The sequence below is a fragment of the Zea mays genome, chromosome 7, assembly GCF_902167145.1.
Source record: "Zea mays cultivar B73 chromosome 7, Zm-B73-REFERENCE-NAM-5.0, whole genome shotgun sequence".
In the NCBI taxonomy this organism is placed as follows: Eukaryota; Viridiplantae; Streptophyta; class Magnoliopsida; order Poales; family Poaceae; genus Zea; species Zea mays.
Window position 1 is genome coordinate 100,029,582 of NC_050102.1, and position 16,026 is coordinate 100,045,607.

At 44.5% G+C, this 16,026-nt stretch overlaps 1 protein-coding gene, 1 long non-coding RNA gene and 2 pseudogenes across 6 annotated transcripts; 2 read left to right on the forward strand and 2 right to left on the reverse strand.

The window, feature by feature from the left end:
• Positions 1–2,609: 2,609 nt before the first annotated feature.
• LOC111589767 (uncharacterized) lies at positions 2,610–4,397 on the reverse strand. Its single transcript, XR_002748893.2, has 2 exons — positions 3,397–4,397; positions 2,610–3,308 (listed from the first exon to the last, which is right to left on the reverse strand). It is a non-coding gene; the product is annotated as an uncharacterized lncRNA (long non-coding RNA).
• On the forward strand, positions 3,655–8,193 carry LOC103634040 (PPR repeat - TIP49 superfamily - syntaxin pseudogene; annotated as a pseudogene). Of its 4 annotated transcripts, none has more exons than XR_004549245.2 (7): positions 3,655–6,877; positions 7,024–7,113; positions 7,183–7,282; positions 7,385–7,429; positions 7,537–7,599; positions 7,710–7,786; positions 7,890–8,186. The product of XR_004549245.2 is annotated as a PPR repeat - TIP49 superfamily - syntaxin pseudogene, transcript variant X2 (transcript). The 4 variants fall into 4 exon arrangements; XR_004851464.1 differs by having other exon boundaries at positions 7,201–7,282; XR_004549246.2 differs by having other exon boundaries at positions 7,214–7,282; positions 7,890–8,125.
• A 66-nt stretch (positions 8,194–8,259) lies between these two features.
• On the reverse strand, positions 8,260–12,037 carry LOC100283446 (uncharacterized). The gene is made up of 9 exons (NM_001156347.2): positions 11,706–12,037; positions 10,628–10,638; positions 10,324–10,479; positions 9,821–9,884; positions 9,583–9,725; positions 9,289–9,376; positions 9,033–9,148; positions 8,802–8,952; positions 8,260–8,710 (listed from the first exon to the last, which is right to left on the reverse strand). The coding sequence occupies exons 1-9, from the start codon at positions 11,923–11,925 to the stop codon at positions 8,505–8,507; spliced, it is 1,155 nt and encodes a 384-aa protein (NP_001149819.1). The 5' UTR covers positions 11,926–12,037; the 3' UTR covers positions 8,260–8,504.
• Positions 12,038–12,424: 387 nt separating this feature from the next.
• Positions 12,425–15,624, forward strand: LOC103632625 (uncharacterized; annotated as a pseudogene).
• The last annotated feature ends 402 nt before the right edge of the window (positions 15,625–16,026 follow it).

The window sequence follows — 16,026 nt, forward strand, 5'->3', positions numbered from 1 at the left end:
TTTATATACTATGACTAATGACTTTTCAAGTCTATTTCAAATGAAGTCATAGGTGATTGAAAGGGAATTGGAGTCTTCGGCGAAGACAAAGGCTTCCACTCCGTAACTCATCCTTCGCCATCACTCCGAGCAACTCTCCGTCTTTGGGGGAGAAAAGGACTCCATCTTTGGTATAATCTTCACTCATTTATTTATGACCAAAGGGGGAGAGTAATTCTAAGGGCTCTAATGACTCCGTTTTTAGCGGTTCATGGCAAAGGGGGAGAAAATATTAGCCCAAAGCAAAAGGACCGCACCACCACCTAGTTTTAAATAACTTTCAAATGGAAATTTCAAATCGGTATCCTATTATGTTCCAAAGGGGGAGAAAGTAGTATTTCAAAATTGATATCTCAAAACCCTCTTGAAAACTAAAAGGAGAATTTCATTAAGGGGGAGTTTTGTTTAGTCAAAGGAAAAGCATTTGAAACAGGGGGAGAAAATTTCAAATCTTGAAAATGCTTCGCAAAATCTTATTCATTTTACCTTTGACTATTTGCAAAAAAAACTTTGAAAAGAATTTACAAAAGAATTTGCAAAAACAAAACATGTGGTGCAAGCGTGGTCCAAAATGTCAAAAATTGAAGAAACAATCCATGCATATCTTATAAGTATTTATATTGGCTCAATTCCAAGCAATCTTTGCACTTACAATCTTGCAACTAGTTCAATTTATGTATTTCATACTTGCTTTGGTTTGTGTTGGCATCAATCACCAAAAAGGGGGAGATTGAAAGAGAATTAGGCTTACACCTATTTCCTAAAAGATTTTGGTGGTTGAATTGCCCAACACAAATAATTGGACTAACTAGTTTTGCTCTAGTGTATAAGTTATACAGGTGCCAAAGGTTCACACTTAGCCAATAAAAAGACCAAGAATTGGATTCAACAAAGAGAGCAAGGGATAACCGAAGGCAGACCTGGTCTGGCGCACCGGACTGTTCGGTGTGCCACCGGACAGTGTCCGGTGCACCAGGGGACTTCACGCTGAACTCCTCACCTTCGGGAAAAATCCAGAGGCGCTCCGCTATAATTCACCGGACTGTCCGGTGCCCCAAGGAAGAGCAACTCTGGAACTCGCCAGCTTCGGGAATTTGCTCCGCTATAATTCACCGGACATGTCCGGTGTACACCGGACTGTCCGGTGAGCCAGTGGAGCAACGGCTACTTCGCGCCAACGGTCACCTGCAACAGCAATTAATGCGCGCCAGAGCGCGCAGAAGTCAGGCACGCGCGTAGTGGCGCACCGGACACTCTACAGTACATGTCTGGTGCGCCACCGAACATCCAGGCGGGCCCAGAAGTCAGAGCTCCAACGGTCGGAACCCAACGGCCTGGTGACGTGGCTGGCGCACCGGACACTGTCCGGTGTGCACCGGACTGTCCGGTGCACCATACGACAGCAGCCTCCACCAAACGGCTAGTTTGGTGGTTGGGGTTATAAATACCCCAACCACCCCACATTCAAATCATCCAAGTTTTCCCACTTCAACTACTTACAAGAGCTCTAGCATTCAATTCTAGACACACCCAAGTGATCAAATCCTCTCTAAATTCCACACAACGCCTTAGTGATTAGTGAGAGAGATTTGCTTGTGTTCTTTCGAGCTCTTGCGCTTGGATTGCTTTCTTCTTTGATTCTTTCTTGCGATCAACTCAATTGTAACCAAGGCAAGAGGCACCAATTGTGTGGTGGCCCTTGTGGGGAAGTTTTGTTCCCGTTTGATTGAGAAGAAGAAGCTCACTCGGTCCGAAGGACCGTTTGAGAGAGGGAAAGGGTTGAAAGAGATCCGGTCTTTGTGACCACCTCAACGGGGAGTAGGTTTGCAAGAACCGAACCTCGGTAAAACAAATCCGCGTGTCACTCTCCTTATTCGCTTGTGATTTGTTTTCCACCCTCTCTCGCGGACTCGATTATATTTCTAACACTAACCCGGCTTGTAGTTGTGATTAACTTTGTAAATTTCAGTTTCGCCCTATTCACCCCCCCCCCCCCCTCTAGGCGACTTTCAGCTGTGAGCTATGAAAAAAACTGTTGTGACCTATGAGCTATGAAAAACTAAAATTTATTTAGTAGAAACCGCCAAAAGTTCTTCTATATATAATTGCAAAGTTCTTCCATTCGAAAGACGCTAAAAGCAGGTTTAGATCTGCTTCCAATTTTACACTACGAGCAAACCAGCTTTTGGAAAAAAAAACCTTCTTGCTAGATTGGGCCCTTTGGTTGGCTTTTGATTTTGGGGACAAAAGCCAAACCAAACACATCTTTAGTACTGCCGATTTTTAGTGTTGTGTTATGTGATTCGAATTTGTACATAGTGTAGTAATTGATACTTCCACCGTAGAGTTGTTTTTACATACGTTGAACACCAAATCTAGCAGCAATGGTACTGTCGGACGGTGCTTATTAGCCCGAACCGTCCGAGATTAGATCAGTTCAAGCGAGAGTTCTGATTTGTTGCAAGATCTTCCCCGTTTCTTGTGGTATCTTATTGGACTTCGTTTAGGATAAGGTCCAGACCTACTCCACATAACTATGAAGTGGTGCGATCGATTGAGACACACAATCCAATCAAACCAATCTATTTACATTACTTATCTTCCTACGTTATGTCTAGATGTAGCGTAGCTCTAGTTGTAGTTCCCCAATTTCAATATTCTTCACCTCGTTTACGTCGTCTTGATGTGCTTTAAGTGGTCTGCGGATCCCAAACATCTGATGGATCCTATCTCCCTGATGGATCCTGTCTCGCTAATGGGGTTGCTCCCGAGAGATGGGATCTAGGTTCTTCCCTGCGCCATTATGGATGGTCCAGTGATATATCTCGAACAGTCCATCAACCCACAAAGAAGTCTTCAAGGTCCCGTTGCACGCCACACGCAAGCCTAGAGAGAGTTAGTATTTGACCATAAAAATGCCAACAACATCAAACTTGCATAATAAATGTACTCAACAAATCTCAGCTGCTGACAGCTCATGCTTGTTGTCCTGAATTTCTCTTCATTCTTCACTGGATTTCTTCTTGTTCTAACATTGTCCCTTTTTTCAGCTGAGGTCAGAGAAAAAGCTGGCTTTCAAGACGGCCGAAAACACTTGAAATCCAACTATCCAAGTGTAGTTCATCATTTGAATCCAGCCTTTGTTAGCAGGTTACCGGTATTAGAGCGTACTTTATAATCTGTGTTGTAGTTTAAAGTTCATGCTGGAATACTTATCTGAAGCGGCAGAGCAGTACCATTCCTCCTGGGAAACTTCTAGTTGAAAATCCCTGCATGAACCTTCGTCGTTAATTTTCAATGCAAGTGAACATGAGAGCATGAATCTTATTTTTGGTGTAGAATGGCTGGAGATCGAACCCATGGATTCTTCTTTTAGAGGGGCTTGTTTTGGATGCCGACTTGCTACTCGCACGAAGTGGCCTCTGGCAGGGACGAGTGAACGGCTCCAGCCTCCAGCCATGGCGATGCTCGCTCGGCTTTTTCCTAAAAATGGAGCAGGCCACGGGGATGAGCACGCACTGATGATTCACTGAAACCCGGGAGGGAGAATCGGGGCAATCAGCTAAACTTAGCTGCCAACCAGTCATCATTAACCTAACCACCGATCATCTCGCAGCCTCTCTCCACTTCGGAAATCTCGGTAGGCCCGCAAGATGAGCATGATCGACGTGATCACGCGGGTGGACGCCATCTGCAAGAAGTACGAGCGGTACGACACCGACAAGCACGGCGACCCCTTCTCGCGCCTCTACGCTGCCGTGGACGCCGGGATCGACGCCGCCATCGAGGTCTCCGGTCTCCCCTCCCTTGGTCTTCCCTTGGCTGCCTTAAAGACGGTTTGCCGCCACTGGTGAAACCATGGCCACTCATGCACGGTGACTCCGTGCGTCAGAAATCGGCGAGGGCCGCGAAGAAGAAGAAGAACCGGGCGGCCTCGGTGACCCTGGACGCCGACGTACGGCGGACCAAGGCGCGGCTCCTGGAGGTGGTGGTCAAGCTACAGAAGGTAGCCGCCAGGAAGGTGAACGGGCTCTCGCCGGAGGAGAAGGTGTCGCGGGCTGGTCTGGTGGCCGCGCTGCCCCACAGGATCCATGCCATCCCCGACAGCCACGGCGGTGTAACACCCGACACTGGCTCACCACGTGATGGGCCTCGATGTCGCATGGCCCAACTCGGAGCAGCCTAAAGGCAGGACCACAACGGCAGGAGAGGTATTGAAGACAAATCAGAAATCGGAAACAGGGTTCGTCCCTTCGCTCGTCTTCCTCCACGGAGCGGCATATCGGTGCGTCACCAGCTCCTCACGTCCCGGCTCACCATCGGCGGCTACGGGGACGTGACAGTTGGTATCAGAGGTAGTCGATTCTCGACATTTTCCTCGGTTTCGTCCTTGGTGCTCGCGACGATGGCTGAGGCGGCACAACGGGATGAAGCGCGCTGGGAGTTGGTTATGAAGAAGCTGAGTTGTCTGGTCCAGAAGATGGAGTCGTTGGTGGGGGGTCAGGCAGATCTAGCAGCAGCGGTGGCGCAGCAAGCGGCGGAGGATCTGCCCGTTCTGCCTCAGTTCGTTCGATCTGCGGGCAATACCACGACGCCAGTCTTTGACGAGGGACCTGTCTTCGACGACGAGCTGCCCATCGACTTCGGTTCCCAGGGGAAGACCGCGTCCATGGCGGCAGCAAGCGCCATGGAGGTCCCCGGATCCACCCCGACGCCCTCCGTCCCCTTCTACGACAGCGTCGACATCTTCCACCTCAATAGTGAACCCGTCTACGACGTCTACGATGACGACGAGGATGGCGATTCGTCGCAGCAGGCCGTGGTGCTCGCTGCGGACAAGAACTACTACCCCACCGCTGAAGAGATGTACGGGCCGGGCATGGAGGCGCTTGTCATGGACGAGGTCGAGCAACCGCTGGAGCAGCCCATCGTCGCAGACGCGCTTGCGCTGCTCGAGGAGATGCGAGGCAAGGGGTACCATGCTGACGTGATGAGGTACGATGCTGTCAAGCTATTCGATGAAATGGCCAGGGCCAGGGTCAAGCCCGACGAGCGCGTGTATTCCCTCACAATCAGGGCCTTGTGCAAGCTGCGCGATGCAGACAGGACGGTCCAGGTGCTCGGGGAGATGATGGAGGTCGGCTTCAGGCCATGGGTCTTGACATTGACATACAACTTTGTGGTGGCTGTGCTCGTGAAGGCAGGAAGGATGGAGGAGGCACTAAAGGTGAAGGATCAGATGTTGTTGGTTGCTGGAAAGAAGATGGATGTGGTTCTCGCGACAACATTGATGCATGGGTATTGCTTGCTCGGTGAAGTTGGGAAAGCGTTGGATTTATTTAACGAGGCTGTCAGGGATGGTGTGACAGCAACCAATGTGACATATGCGGTTCTGATAAAAGGTTGTGATGCAGAGGGGATGACAGATAAGGCATATGAGCTATGTCGTCAGATGATAGAGCAGGGATTGCTGTCAAGCACACATGGGTTCAATTTGGTGATAACAGGTCTGTTAAGAGACAAGCGGTGGGAGGATGCCATCAGCTTGCTTGAGGTTATGGTTGATATACCTTCTGCCGGTACTGCGGCTAAGTGTGAAGAGCTTGATATCATGACAGAATGTGTTGCTCAATGCAATCTTGTCACTGCTGTGTCCTCTGATTTTCATCCTGAATTCATCTGTCTGTTTGTCAAAAAATTTGGTGGCTCTTTGGCAGTATCAAGCAAGAGAGTATTGTTTCTCAGTTGGGGCTACATGGAGGAGTATGAGGTTCTGATTCCATTTCAGTTGCTTCAGGTTCGTGAGAGCCAAGTAAATGATGTTTGCCAGGACATGGGTGTGGGAGATAAGTGCTTGGCTGCCATTCATGACTTTGGCGATGTTCAGGGTGTAGATGAAGCAAAGGAGGAGCTTGTTGAGATAGTGAGCTGTCTGCATGGTTCACTGAACTCCAAGAAGCTTGGAGCAAAATTGCCCTGGGGTGTCCTGCTTGTTGGCCCTCCAGGAACTGGAAACACTCTTCTAGCATGGGCAGTTGCAGGAGAGGCTGGAATTCCATTTTTCTATGTTTCTGCTAGTGAGTTTGTTGAAGCTTTTGTTGGAAGAGGTCTTGCCCGTGTCAGGGAATTGTTCAAGGAAGCCAAAGAAGCTGCTCCATCCATCATTTTTATTGATGAACTTGATGTTATGGGTGGAAATAGAGGTAGAAGTTCTAACGATGTGAGGGACCAAACTCTAAACCAGCTAATTGCAGAAATGGATGGTTTTGACTCGGACATGAAAGTTATTGCCATGGCTGCTACTAACAGGCCAAAAGCACTGGATGTTGCTCTTTGTCGGCCTGGTCACTTCTCCAAAAAGGTGTAGTCTTGGAGACTTGGTCCTTTTACTCTAGGAGTAAGTGGTCTGCAACTTGGGCCATACATGAGGAGACAATGGGATCCTGGTATTACAAATGGGCAATTGGTGATGAGCTGCGAGGAGCTAGCTTTGCAGATCGCAGTGTTGCTTGGGGACAAGCAACATTTCATCGGGGCGATAATGTAACACCCGACACTGGCTCACCACGTGATGGGCCTCGATGTCGCAAGGCCCAACTCGGAGCAGCCTAAAGGCAGGACCGCAACGGCAGGAGAGGTATTGAAGACAAATCAGAAATCGGAAACAGGGTTCGTCCCTTCGCTCGTCTTCCTCCACGGAGCGGCATATCGGTGCGTCACCAGCTCCTCACGTCCCGGCTCACCATCGGCGGCTACGGGGACGTGACAGGCGGCAGCGCCACAGACCAGGACGCCGGCTGGAATGCTCGGCCGGGGATCGAGCTGGACGATTATTCAGGTCTCAATTCATCTTGTGAACTTGGGTATTTGGCCATAGCGAATCGACAGCTCAATTCATCTTGTGAACTTGGACATTTGGCTGTGTAACAAACAGGCTCAGACTGGCATTGCTCATCTCTTCTTCATTTTTTTATCTGAATTCAGCTGAAAGATTAGAAGAGGGGTACTTCCAGACAAGTGAGGAGTCAGAGCAGTTCAGACGAGAGTACGAGATGCGGCGAATGAAGCAGACAGGTCTTCCTTTCCCTGCCGCGGAGACTGCTATTTCTCCTTCTGAGTTCTGACCATGAAAATTCGTACCAGCTTGTCATCAGAGTTCAGATGGGATGTGCAGGATGAAGGGCTGGACTTCGTCTCGCAAGGTCTGGACACGCTCAAGAATCTGGCCGAGGACATGAACCAGGTTAGCTCTGTCGGTCGTAAATGCGCGCTGCTTCTGTTCTCTGTGACCTGTGATCCAAATTCATTCCCTGGTTGCATTTGGTTACCCCATGTACCTCTGCAGGAACTGGATAGGCAGGTCCCTCTCATAGATGAGATTGACACCAAGGTTGCTCAGCACCTGTTAACTCTTATCCCTAAGGAACAAAAAAAAAATGTTGAACTTTTGTTTACCACAATGTTTGAGGTTAAATGATGTGCATGATTTTTGTGCAGGTGGATAAAGCTAGTTTAGAGATCAGGAGGACTAATGTCAGACTAAGACAAACTGTCAACCAGGTGGCTTTGCTTATTATTATGTTGTTGAATTCGTAAACAGTTTTTTTTTCACATTTCTGGGGAGATGTTCTTGGTTCTACTGACGAATGTGGGTGTTTTGTTTTGAGCAGTTTCGGTCAACCAGGAACTTCACAATTGATATCATCTTGATCTGCATCATTCTTGGCATTGCAACATACCTCTACAAGTAACTTCGTCAGCTTTACTGAAAACCGTATTTTTCATTCGTTTATTTATGTGCCCGGTCCTCTGAATCTTGACCGATCTGCGTGTTTCACGTTCTGGTGCAGCATTCTCTCCCAGTGAAGTGACTCTTGGCCGATCTAAATGATGCGCTCGGTAAATGCATTTTCAAACAACTGTATAGCTATGGCAACATCAGCGTCGCCGGCGCAGAAATGATTTTAGGCAGCTGCATTTTTGCAGAGCCCTTAGCATGTCTCCAGGATAACCTATGTCAGCATTTGCTGTAAAGAAAAGGAACCTCACAAAAACAAAGGACAGACAACAGTCTTTTTGTCCAAAAGGCTGTCCGTAACTTGTATTGCTGTCACAAGAACCATACGCAAAGGAAAGTTTTGACTGTCCAAGCAATTGAAACAATGAGCACATACACACAAAAACCTAAGGCAAGGATTAATGGTGGAATGCGTAAAGCAATAATTTGCAACCGACTTCAAATGCATACAACCACCAACGGCCTTGTGGCAATATGACAGTTTTGCACTACATCAATCTCATATCAGCAGACCAGTTTAATCTACTCCCTACTTTTGCTAGATTCCAAAGAATCTAATATTTGATGCATAGTACATGAACAATAAAAATAGCACAATTTCTGTCAAACAAGATACTCGTTAAACAAAATTTAATGAGCTTTGAAGCAACTCTTGTTTGTTCCATTGTCACCGCATCTTGTAGAACTGTGTTCTTGATACCTGACACCTATGCCCATTTATGGAGTACTTGAGCTTAATGTCGATATCTCGAGGGTTACTCTTATTGGGTGTGACTGTCATGGAACCACTCAGGCTTTCCCCCTGACAGATAGTTATAACATCCTCCAGGTAGAGAACAGTTTGCTTCCAGTGAGTGGCTTTCGATCTCGGGCCTGCAAGGAGTAATTTGGAAATGAGTTGTGTTAGCCAAATTTGCTCCTAAATCACAATACCTTGCAGGTGGGAGCTAGGAAACAAGACCACCTGTTGAGAAGCCCATCAGCTTATGGCATTTGGTGAACGACACGTCAAAGTATGCGACAAGAGCATGAATGTAATCATTCCGCTCTGCTACCAGCTTGAATGGTACAGTAAAGGACGCGTCACCTGGGGTCATTTTGGAGATATCCATTGTCTGAAATACATAGGATTTGAGATCAAATGTCACCCGACGAAAAATGAGGAAGCTATTGCCTTGGTTAGGGATGCAAATACCTTCAGTAACTGGCAGTTAGTGACAATCTGATTTGCATCCACTGTATCTACCAGTGGCTCCATCATCGCCTGTTTCTTTATGCAGCTCATATCAAATCCATATACATTATTCCAAACTGCAAAAAGGGTAACAGAGAACCCAAATAGAACTTCATTACTAAATAAATACCCAGTGAAAATGCTGATACCAAAGGTTTTAAAAGGAAATAAGACTCATGTTGACAGGTTTAACGAACCATGTACCCAAGGAACTTACATTCAATTTTGTCTTCCTTATATTCTGCGTCTTCAATCGCAGTAAGACGCAAAGAAGTCCTGTCTGGCAGGACCACACCACCATCAGCCTACAGAAAAGTAGCACAACCTAAGCTGCCCTCAGAAAGTTCAAATATTTTACAGAACGACAGATAAGGATATTCATAGACAATCAAATTGTATTTTGTAAAAAAATGCTAAAAAGAGAATAAACACAATGAATCAAACAGGTAACATCAATAGTGAAGAACAGAATCTGAAAATTGTACTGATGATTTTATAAAGGATCGCTTACAAGCCATTTATCACGTGCATATAGGACAGTGTTCAACATATTCTCGAACAGGAGGAAATAGCCCATCCACTCTGAGATGATGACATCTACTTTTGGGACTGGAAGTTCTATTTCTTCCACTTTCCCTTTTATTACAGTTATGACTGCACAGATGAAAATAATTGTAAGAATACATCATAGCCAAATAAGCATTATATGTAGGTACAGAACAGAGAGTAATATGATGACAGGAATTCACCATCTGAATATCCATTTGATTTTACAATTTCCTGTGCCATGTCTGCCATCTGGGAACATTCAATCTGTAAAAGATCAGATCATTATATATTAGTAAAAGAACAGGTACTTAAATTAAAAGCATGTTTATAAGATGTCAAGATGACAGAAGAACAGTGGCAAAGAATAGATAAAAAATGGCAGCAAAATAGAAGGATTGAAGTAAAAAAACGCAGTCACAAGATGCCAAGATAATAGACAAATGGTGTCCAACAAGAAAGCAAAATACATACCCTAAACTATAGAACTTCATATACTAAACTACATGTTGTCAATATTGCAAACCCTCCATTTGTAGACAATGAACATATTCCACATGAAAATGGCCATCCAATTTTTTAACAAAAAAGGAGGAAAAAACACTTTTTTCAGCAAATAAGTGTTGCGGAAATGCGTATGTTGCATTGGATTTGTGGCCACACAAGAAGGGAAATTGAAAACATGAACAGAAGTCAACCAACTAACCGCATAGACATGTTTAGCTCCTGCTTTTGCACAGAAAAGAGAAAGAATTCCAGTTCCAGCACCAACATCAAGGACTACTTTGTTCTTGATAAGAAAGCTACTCTGGGTGATAACATTTTGATATGTTTTTGTCCGAACGACATCTTTTAGCATTTCCTGCAGTCAGCACATGCAAATAATTGGCATCTCCACTGCATAGGCATACTGACTTCAAATATTTCAAATTAATGAGATATTAGATGCTTGTAAAACGTGGTGCTAATAAGCTACCACCACATGTAAGGTTTCTTGAAGAACCACTTACTTCATGAATACCTGCAAAACAAAGAACATGGGAAACCTTAATAAGCATCGACTTCATTGAACAGTGAAGCATGATTAGTTGAGTAAATAACTGAACTTACTGTATAGAAACAGAACACAGCAGGTAAATTTAAAAAATGATAGCATATACGGTTATGGTGGGAAAAAAACTAGTACAAGAGTAGGATATATGGACTCGTGCTACATGAATCAGGTGATGACAAAATCAGAAATTCCAATAATTCAGTTCTAATGTTTCTCTTCCTCAAAACAGCACTAAAGTAGCCTAAAGTATACCATAGATGAAAAAGAGGCTAGCGGAAGAGTACACAACACTTCAACAACAACATTCATACAATTAATTACATTCCTTACAACAATTCAACAGAACAAGAATACATCTTTGGCGCCTTTATTTTCTACCACACCACACTGACCACCAAACATTTAACTACACATTGGCTGAATAATAGCCACATCAAAGTATGGAGCCACTGAAGCTATGACTAACTGCCCTGTGTCAGTTGTAAAACTAGATTGTAAGTAGTAGCTAATGATCAGAACTTCAGGAAAGATCAATTTTCAGCCGAGAAACAACTTCAGTCAAACATTTATCATTTGGTGGAGCACTGAAAAGCCACACGCAGTACAGAACCAACAAAACAACAATCTTTCGGTTCCTCCGCAGAGACCAATGATTAATGAAAGCTCTGGTTGATGATCAATCACATCAATACTCGATTATATAATATATACAATGATAAACTATCAGAAGTGCCAACATACAGGCAACAAAATACACAAGAAAATATTTTTGCTGCTTGGCCATCAGCACCATCTAAATTCTTCACTCGAACTAATACTGAAATGAATAATGACTCCTACAAATAGTTAATGCACACTAAACAGGCTCCAAATTCGTGCAGGCAAAGGCCCATCCTTTTCCCCACTTACAACCATACGTGAAACTATGTCACTCCCTTGGACCCATAAGCAAACCAGGGTCGAAGCTTCCGATACACAAAAACATACAAATCTGCGGGAAAATAGCGCGAAATGAACAGAAGGGGCGCGCGTACCGAAGTGGGAGTAGGAGTCGAAGTAGTAGTCGGCGCTGGTCTTTTCGCTTCCAATCACCTCCGCCGCCGCCTGCTCGTCTTCCACCCCCGCGTCGAAGCTCTCTTCCACCTCCATCCCCACCTCTTCCGCCTCCTCGTCGGATTCGACCCTCAGCCGCGACGCCGTGGCCTCGACCAGGCTGCCGTTGGCGTCGCGGTTGCCGCCCTTGCGCCGATCCATGGATCTCTCGAGAGCGTCGCGAGTTCGTGGCGCGCCGCAAAACAGGGGAGGAGGGAAAGCTAGGGTTTTGTGAGAGGGAGAAGGGTTTGGTCAAAAGAGGCTTTATAGCCACGGTGGCGCAAATATCTGCCCATCCTGGATTCAGCAGCTCACAACAGTCACAGGCTCACAACCTGACATACCACAACGGAGCGTCCACAATATAAACCAGTTGGAGCCTTCTACTCCTAGACAAAATGCAACTGTTTTATTAACTGAAGCTAAAGCTAGTACCATATTCTTACATTGGGATGATACAAATTATTCGATTATCGATATCGGTCCAGTTTTGAATACAACTTAAGGGCTTGTTTGTTTACCCCAGATTATATAATCTCGATTAAATAATCCTAAGAGACAAACAAACAGTCCAGCTTATTTGCTCAGATTATATAATCTAACCCCTTAGATTATGATAATCCATAAGCAAGTGAGGAGGTGCTTATTTCAGATTATTTTTTCCCACTTCCCCACTACCCTTTCAAATTTCCTAGAAATTACCCATTATTGCCATTATAATCCACTGAATCGTTTTTGCGCCTATCCGACATCCAGCGACCAGCAAATCCAGCATAGTTCCTCCTTGACTCCTCCTAACCCTAGCCGCCAGGCTCCAGGTGCCCTTGTCTGGTTCTAGTGCGAGTCCGTGACCGTGACCCACCGTCCGACGGCCATTGCCGTTGCTATCTGCGCCTCCGCGGTCCGCCCAGGAAGTTGCTGGCTTGCTGTCGTCCGCCAGGCACACTACTTCTTCGGCCAGCGGTCCAGTCCACGGACTCTAGGCCATTTCTGTTGCCGCGTGGACGCGTGGAGTTAGCCTCAGTCACTATGGTGCACTAGTGGCATCGATCGGGTTAGTGTTTTTACCCTTGCATCATTTGGTCTTAATCTCATGGAGACCTTTTTTTGTTTGCTGTCCACACTAGACGCGTTGATTTTTTTTGTTTGCTCTTTGCTGCCCTCATGGATCTTGACGAGTTGACAGGATTGTGGTGCACCAACTCAACGGAATCACGGAAGCTACAGGCCGAGAGCTACTGTGGTGCTGGCTGGCTGACGCCTGACGGAAACTACAGACCGAGCGGCTGAGGTGTAGCTTTCAGAATTCCAGATCCAGTTGAAATTATTGTTTGGTGCTAAAATTATTATTTGAGGTTGTTGGAATGTTAAATTATGATAAATTTCTATTACATTGCTATTGGAATGTTGCTGAAATTTTAGTGGGCGGGCGGGGGCAGCCGATTCCAGCCGCAGATCAGCTGGGGCGCCTAATTTTTCTCTGCAACTATCCTGCCGAGATCCAGAGTGCGACCATCTAATTGCTACAATGCTACTCTATCTACAGGTGTATTGTGATGGATCCTCCGTCGGAACCAGCAAACATTGAATCAGGAGTTGGTGATGTTACGGCACCTGAACGAGGCAGACCAACCATGGTACGTGGTTCCATGACGGCAGGTCGTCGTGGCGCAGGATTTACACTGGCAGGGCGTAGTGCCGGTCATGGCACTAGTTCTGTCAAACGTGGTGTGATACGCGGTAGTAGGAGTGCCGGAAGGAGCATTCGTGGTGGCCGAAGTGTTGGTATTGACATCGATTTAAATGCTCAAGGTCGGGAAGATGATGAACCAATTGAAGTTGAAGCTGAAATTACTGCAAATAATTCGGTGAGTAATTTTCTAACACATGGCCATTGCTAATTTGTAGACATTTGTAATGTTCATATGTGATATGCTTGTACATATATTTTCGTATAGAAGGAGAAATATGACAAGGCAGATTGGTCATCCATGAATACTAGAACTTTTTGTGAAATATGTGTTGAAGAGATTGAAGCTGGTAACAGACCAAATGGAACACTAACTACTGCAGCGTATAAAAATATTTGTGTTAAGTATCGACAAAGAACTGGTTTGCTTCACAGCAAAACTCAATTGAAGAATAAGTAGGATTTACTGAAAGGGCTTTACAGTTTTTGGCTTGGTCTAAACAAAGCTACAGGACTTGGATGGGATTCTAAGCTAGGGACTGTGATTGCAAGTGATGAATACTGGAAGAAAAATACAAAGGTAATAACATATTAGTTAAAGTTATATTGTACTTGTTTTAATTTCTTTCATCTAAATATTGTAATTGTTATGCAGGGGCATCCTGATTGGAAGAAACTGAAATATGGCCCTCCAGAAAATGAAGATTTCATGACACAAATGTTTGAACATATTGCAGTGGATGGATCTACATCATGCGCTCCAGGTGAATTTTATGATGTGGAAAATCATGAGACTGAGGTTGATGGTATTGATGGAGTTGATTTTGGCACATTTGAGGCAGACTGTGATGCTCAATATGATGAATTTGCGTCTCCTTTTGCTAGTGGCAGCAAGTCAACTCAGTCGAAGAGAGGCGTCTCAACTCAGTCAAAGAAAAGAGCTAGTCCTACTGTTGTTAATAGCCCACTGAAGCGCTCAAAGAATCCCATGGTTAAGGTCATGAATAAGATTCATAATACTTTGGAGATCAATTGCAATATTTCAAACAAAGTAATGCTTGGTGAGTATAGGTATGAATCAATCAAGCAATGCATGGAATGGGCTATTGAGTGTGGAGCAACTGAAAATATGTGTTCTTTGGAAGCACTTTGTATGTTTTTATGGACTATTGGTGCCCCTCAATCTGTCGTTCAAGTAAAAAAATAGATTTCAGAGGTCAAAAGAAACTATTAGTAGAAAGTTCTCAGAAGTGTTGAATTGCATATTTCTCCTATCAAAAGATATTGTGAAGCCAAGAGATCCTCAATTTACTACTGTCCATGAAAGATTACTAGGCGACCGATTTCACCCTCATTTCAATGATTGTATTGGTGCAATTGATGGAACTCATATAAGGGTAGTTGTGCCATCCTCTAAATTGGTTCAACATGTTGGTCGACATGGATATCCCACCCAAAATGTACTGGCCATATGTGATTTCGACATGAGGTTCACTTTTATTGTTGCAGGATGGCCGGGTTCTGCACATGATATGAGGGTGTTCAATAATGCTCTAACAAAATATGCCACTATTTTTCCACATCCTCCACCAGGTATCATATTGTTTATTATATAATTTCAATTTATAAATTATTATGGTCTACTCTCATATGTCGGTGTATTTTTAGGTAAATATTATCTTGTTGACTCCGGATACCCTAATCGATATGGATATCTAGCACCATACAAAGGAACAAAATATCATTTACCTGAGTATCGAGCGGGTCCCCGACCTAGCGGAAAAAAGGAGACATTTAACTATTTGCATTCATCTCTGCGTAATGTGATTGAACGCTCATTTGGTGTTTTGAAGATGAAGTGGAGAATTCTGTTACACCTACCCAGTTATCCTATGGCCAAACAATCCAAAATAATACATGCATGTATGGCTCTTCATAATTTTATTCGTGACAGTTCTTTGTCAGATAAAGAATTTGACCGATGTGATGAAGATGAAGATTATATGCCAATGCCATCATCTCAGCCTGGTACTAGTCAATTTGGGGATAAAGAAGGTGACATGAATGCCTTCCGTGATAATATTGCTAATGCAATATTTGCCAATGTCAATTGAATTATTTTTTTCAAATTATTTATGTAATAAATTATGAATACTCAGAAACGTTTGTTACATTGTTCATCTCATATATGAGTTTCAACCTAGTACAAATATAGAGGGCATTCTTGTCTTCCTCATACAAAAGAATCCTATTAACAACTCAAATAATCTGGATAAATAAACAGGACTACTCAGATTATATAATCCAGATTATATAATCCAGATTATATAATCCTCCAAAAATAATCCAGATTATATAATCCATGGGGTAAACAAACAGGCCCTAAGTCCAAGCATAAACTTTAAAAATGGACATCATTACAAGCAACTAACAGGTGAGATAGAAGAAACACTTCACCGTTCACTCTTCACCCCACTATAGGGAGGTCGAGGAACACTTCACCGTTCACTCCTCAGTCCTCACTCCACTCCTGATATTGGCACTCGCCTCAATCATACTCAGAGACTTTGTAC

Bases quoted from the DNA above. Each gene is read 5' to 3' on its own strand.
- LOC100283446 (NM_001156347.2), bottom strand. From the start codon at position 11,925: ATGGATCGGCGCAAGGGCGGCAACCGCGACGCCAACGGCAGCCTGGTC. The intron at 9,726-9,820 runs GTGAATTCCTGT...TCATCTGTGCAG, and splicing joins ATCAAATGGATATTCAGATG to TCATAACTGTAATAAAAGGG. The intron at 9,377-9,582 runs GTAAGCGATCCT...ACTTTTCTGTAG, and splicing joins ATGCACGTGATAAATGGCTT to GCTGATGGTGGTGTGGTCCT.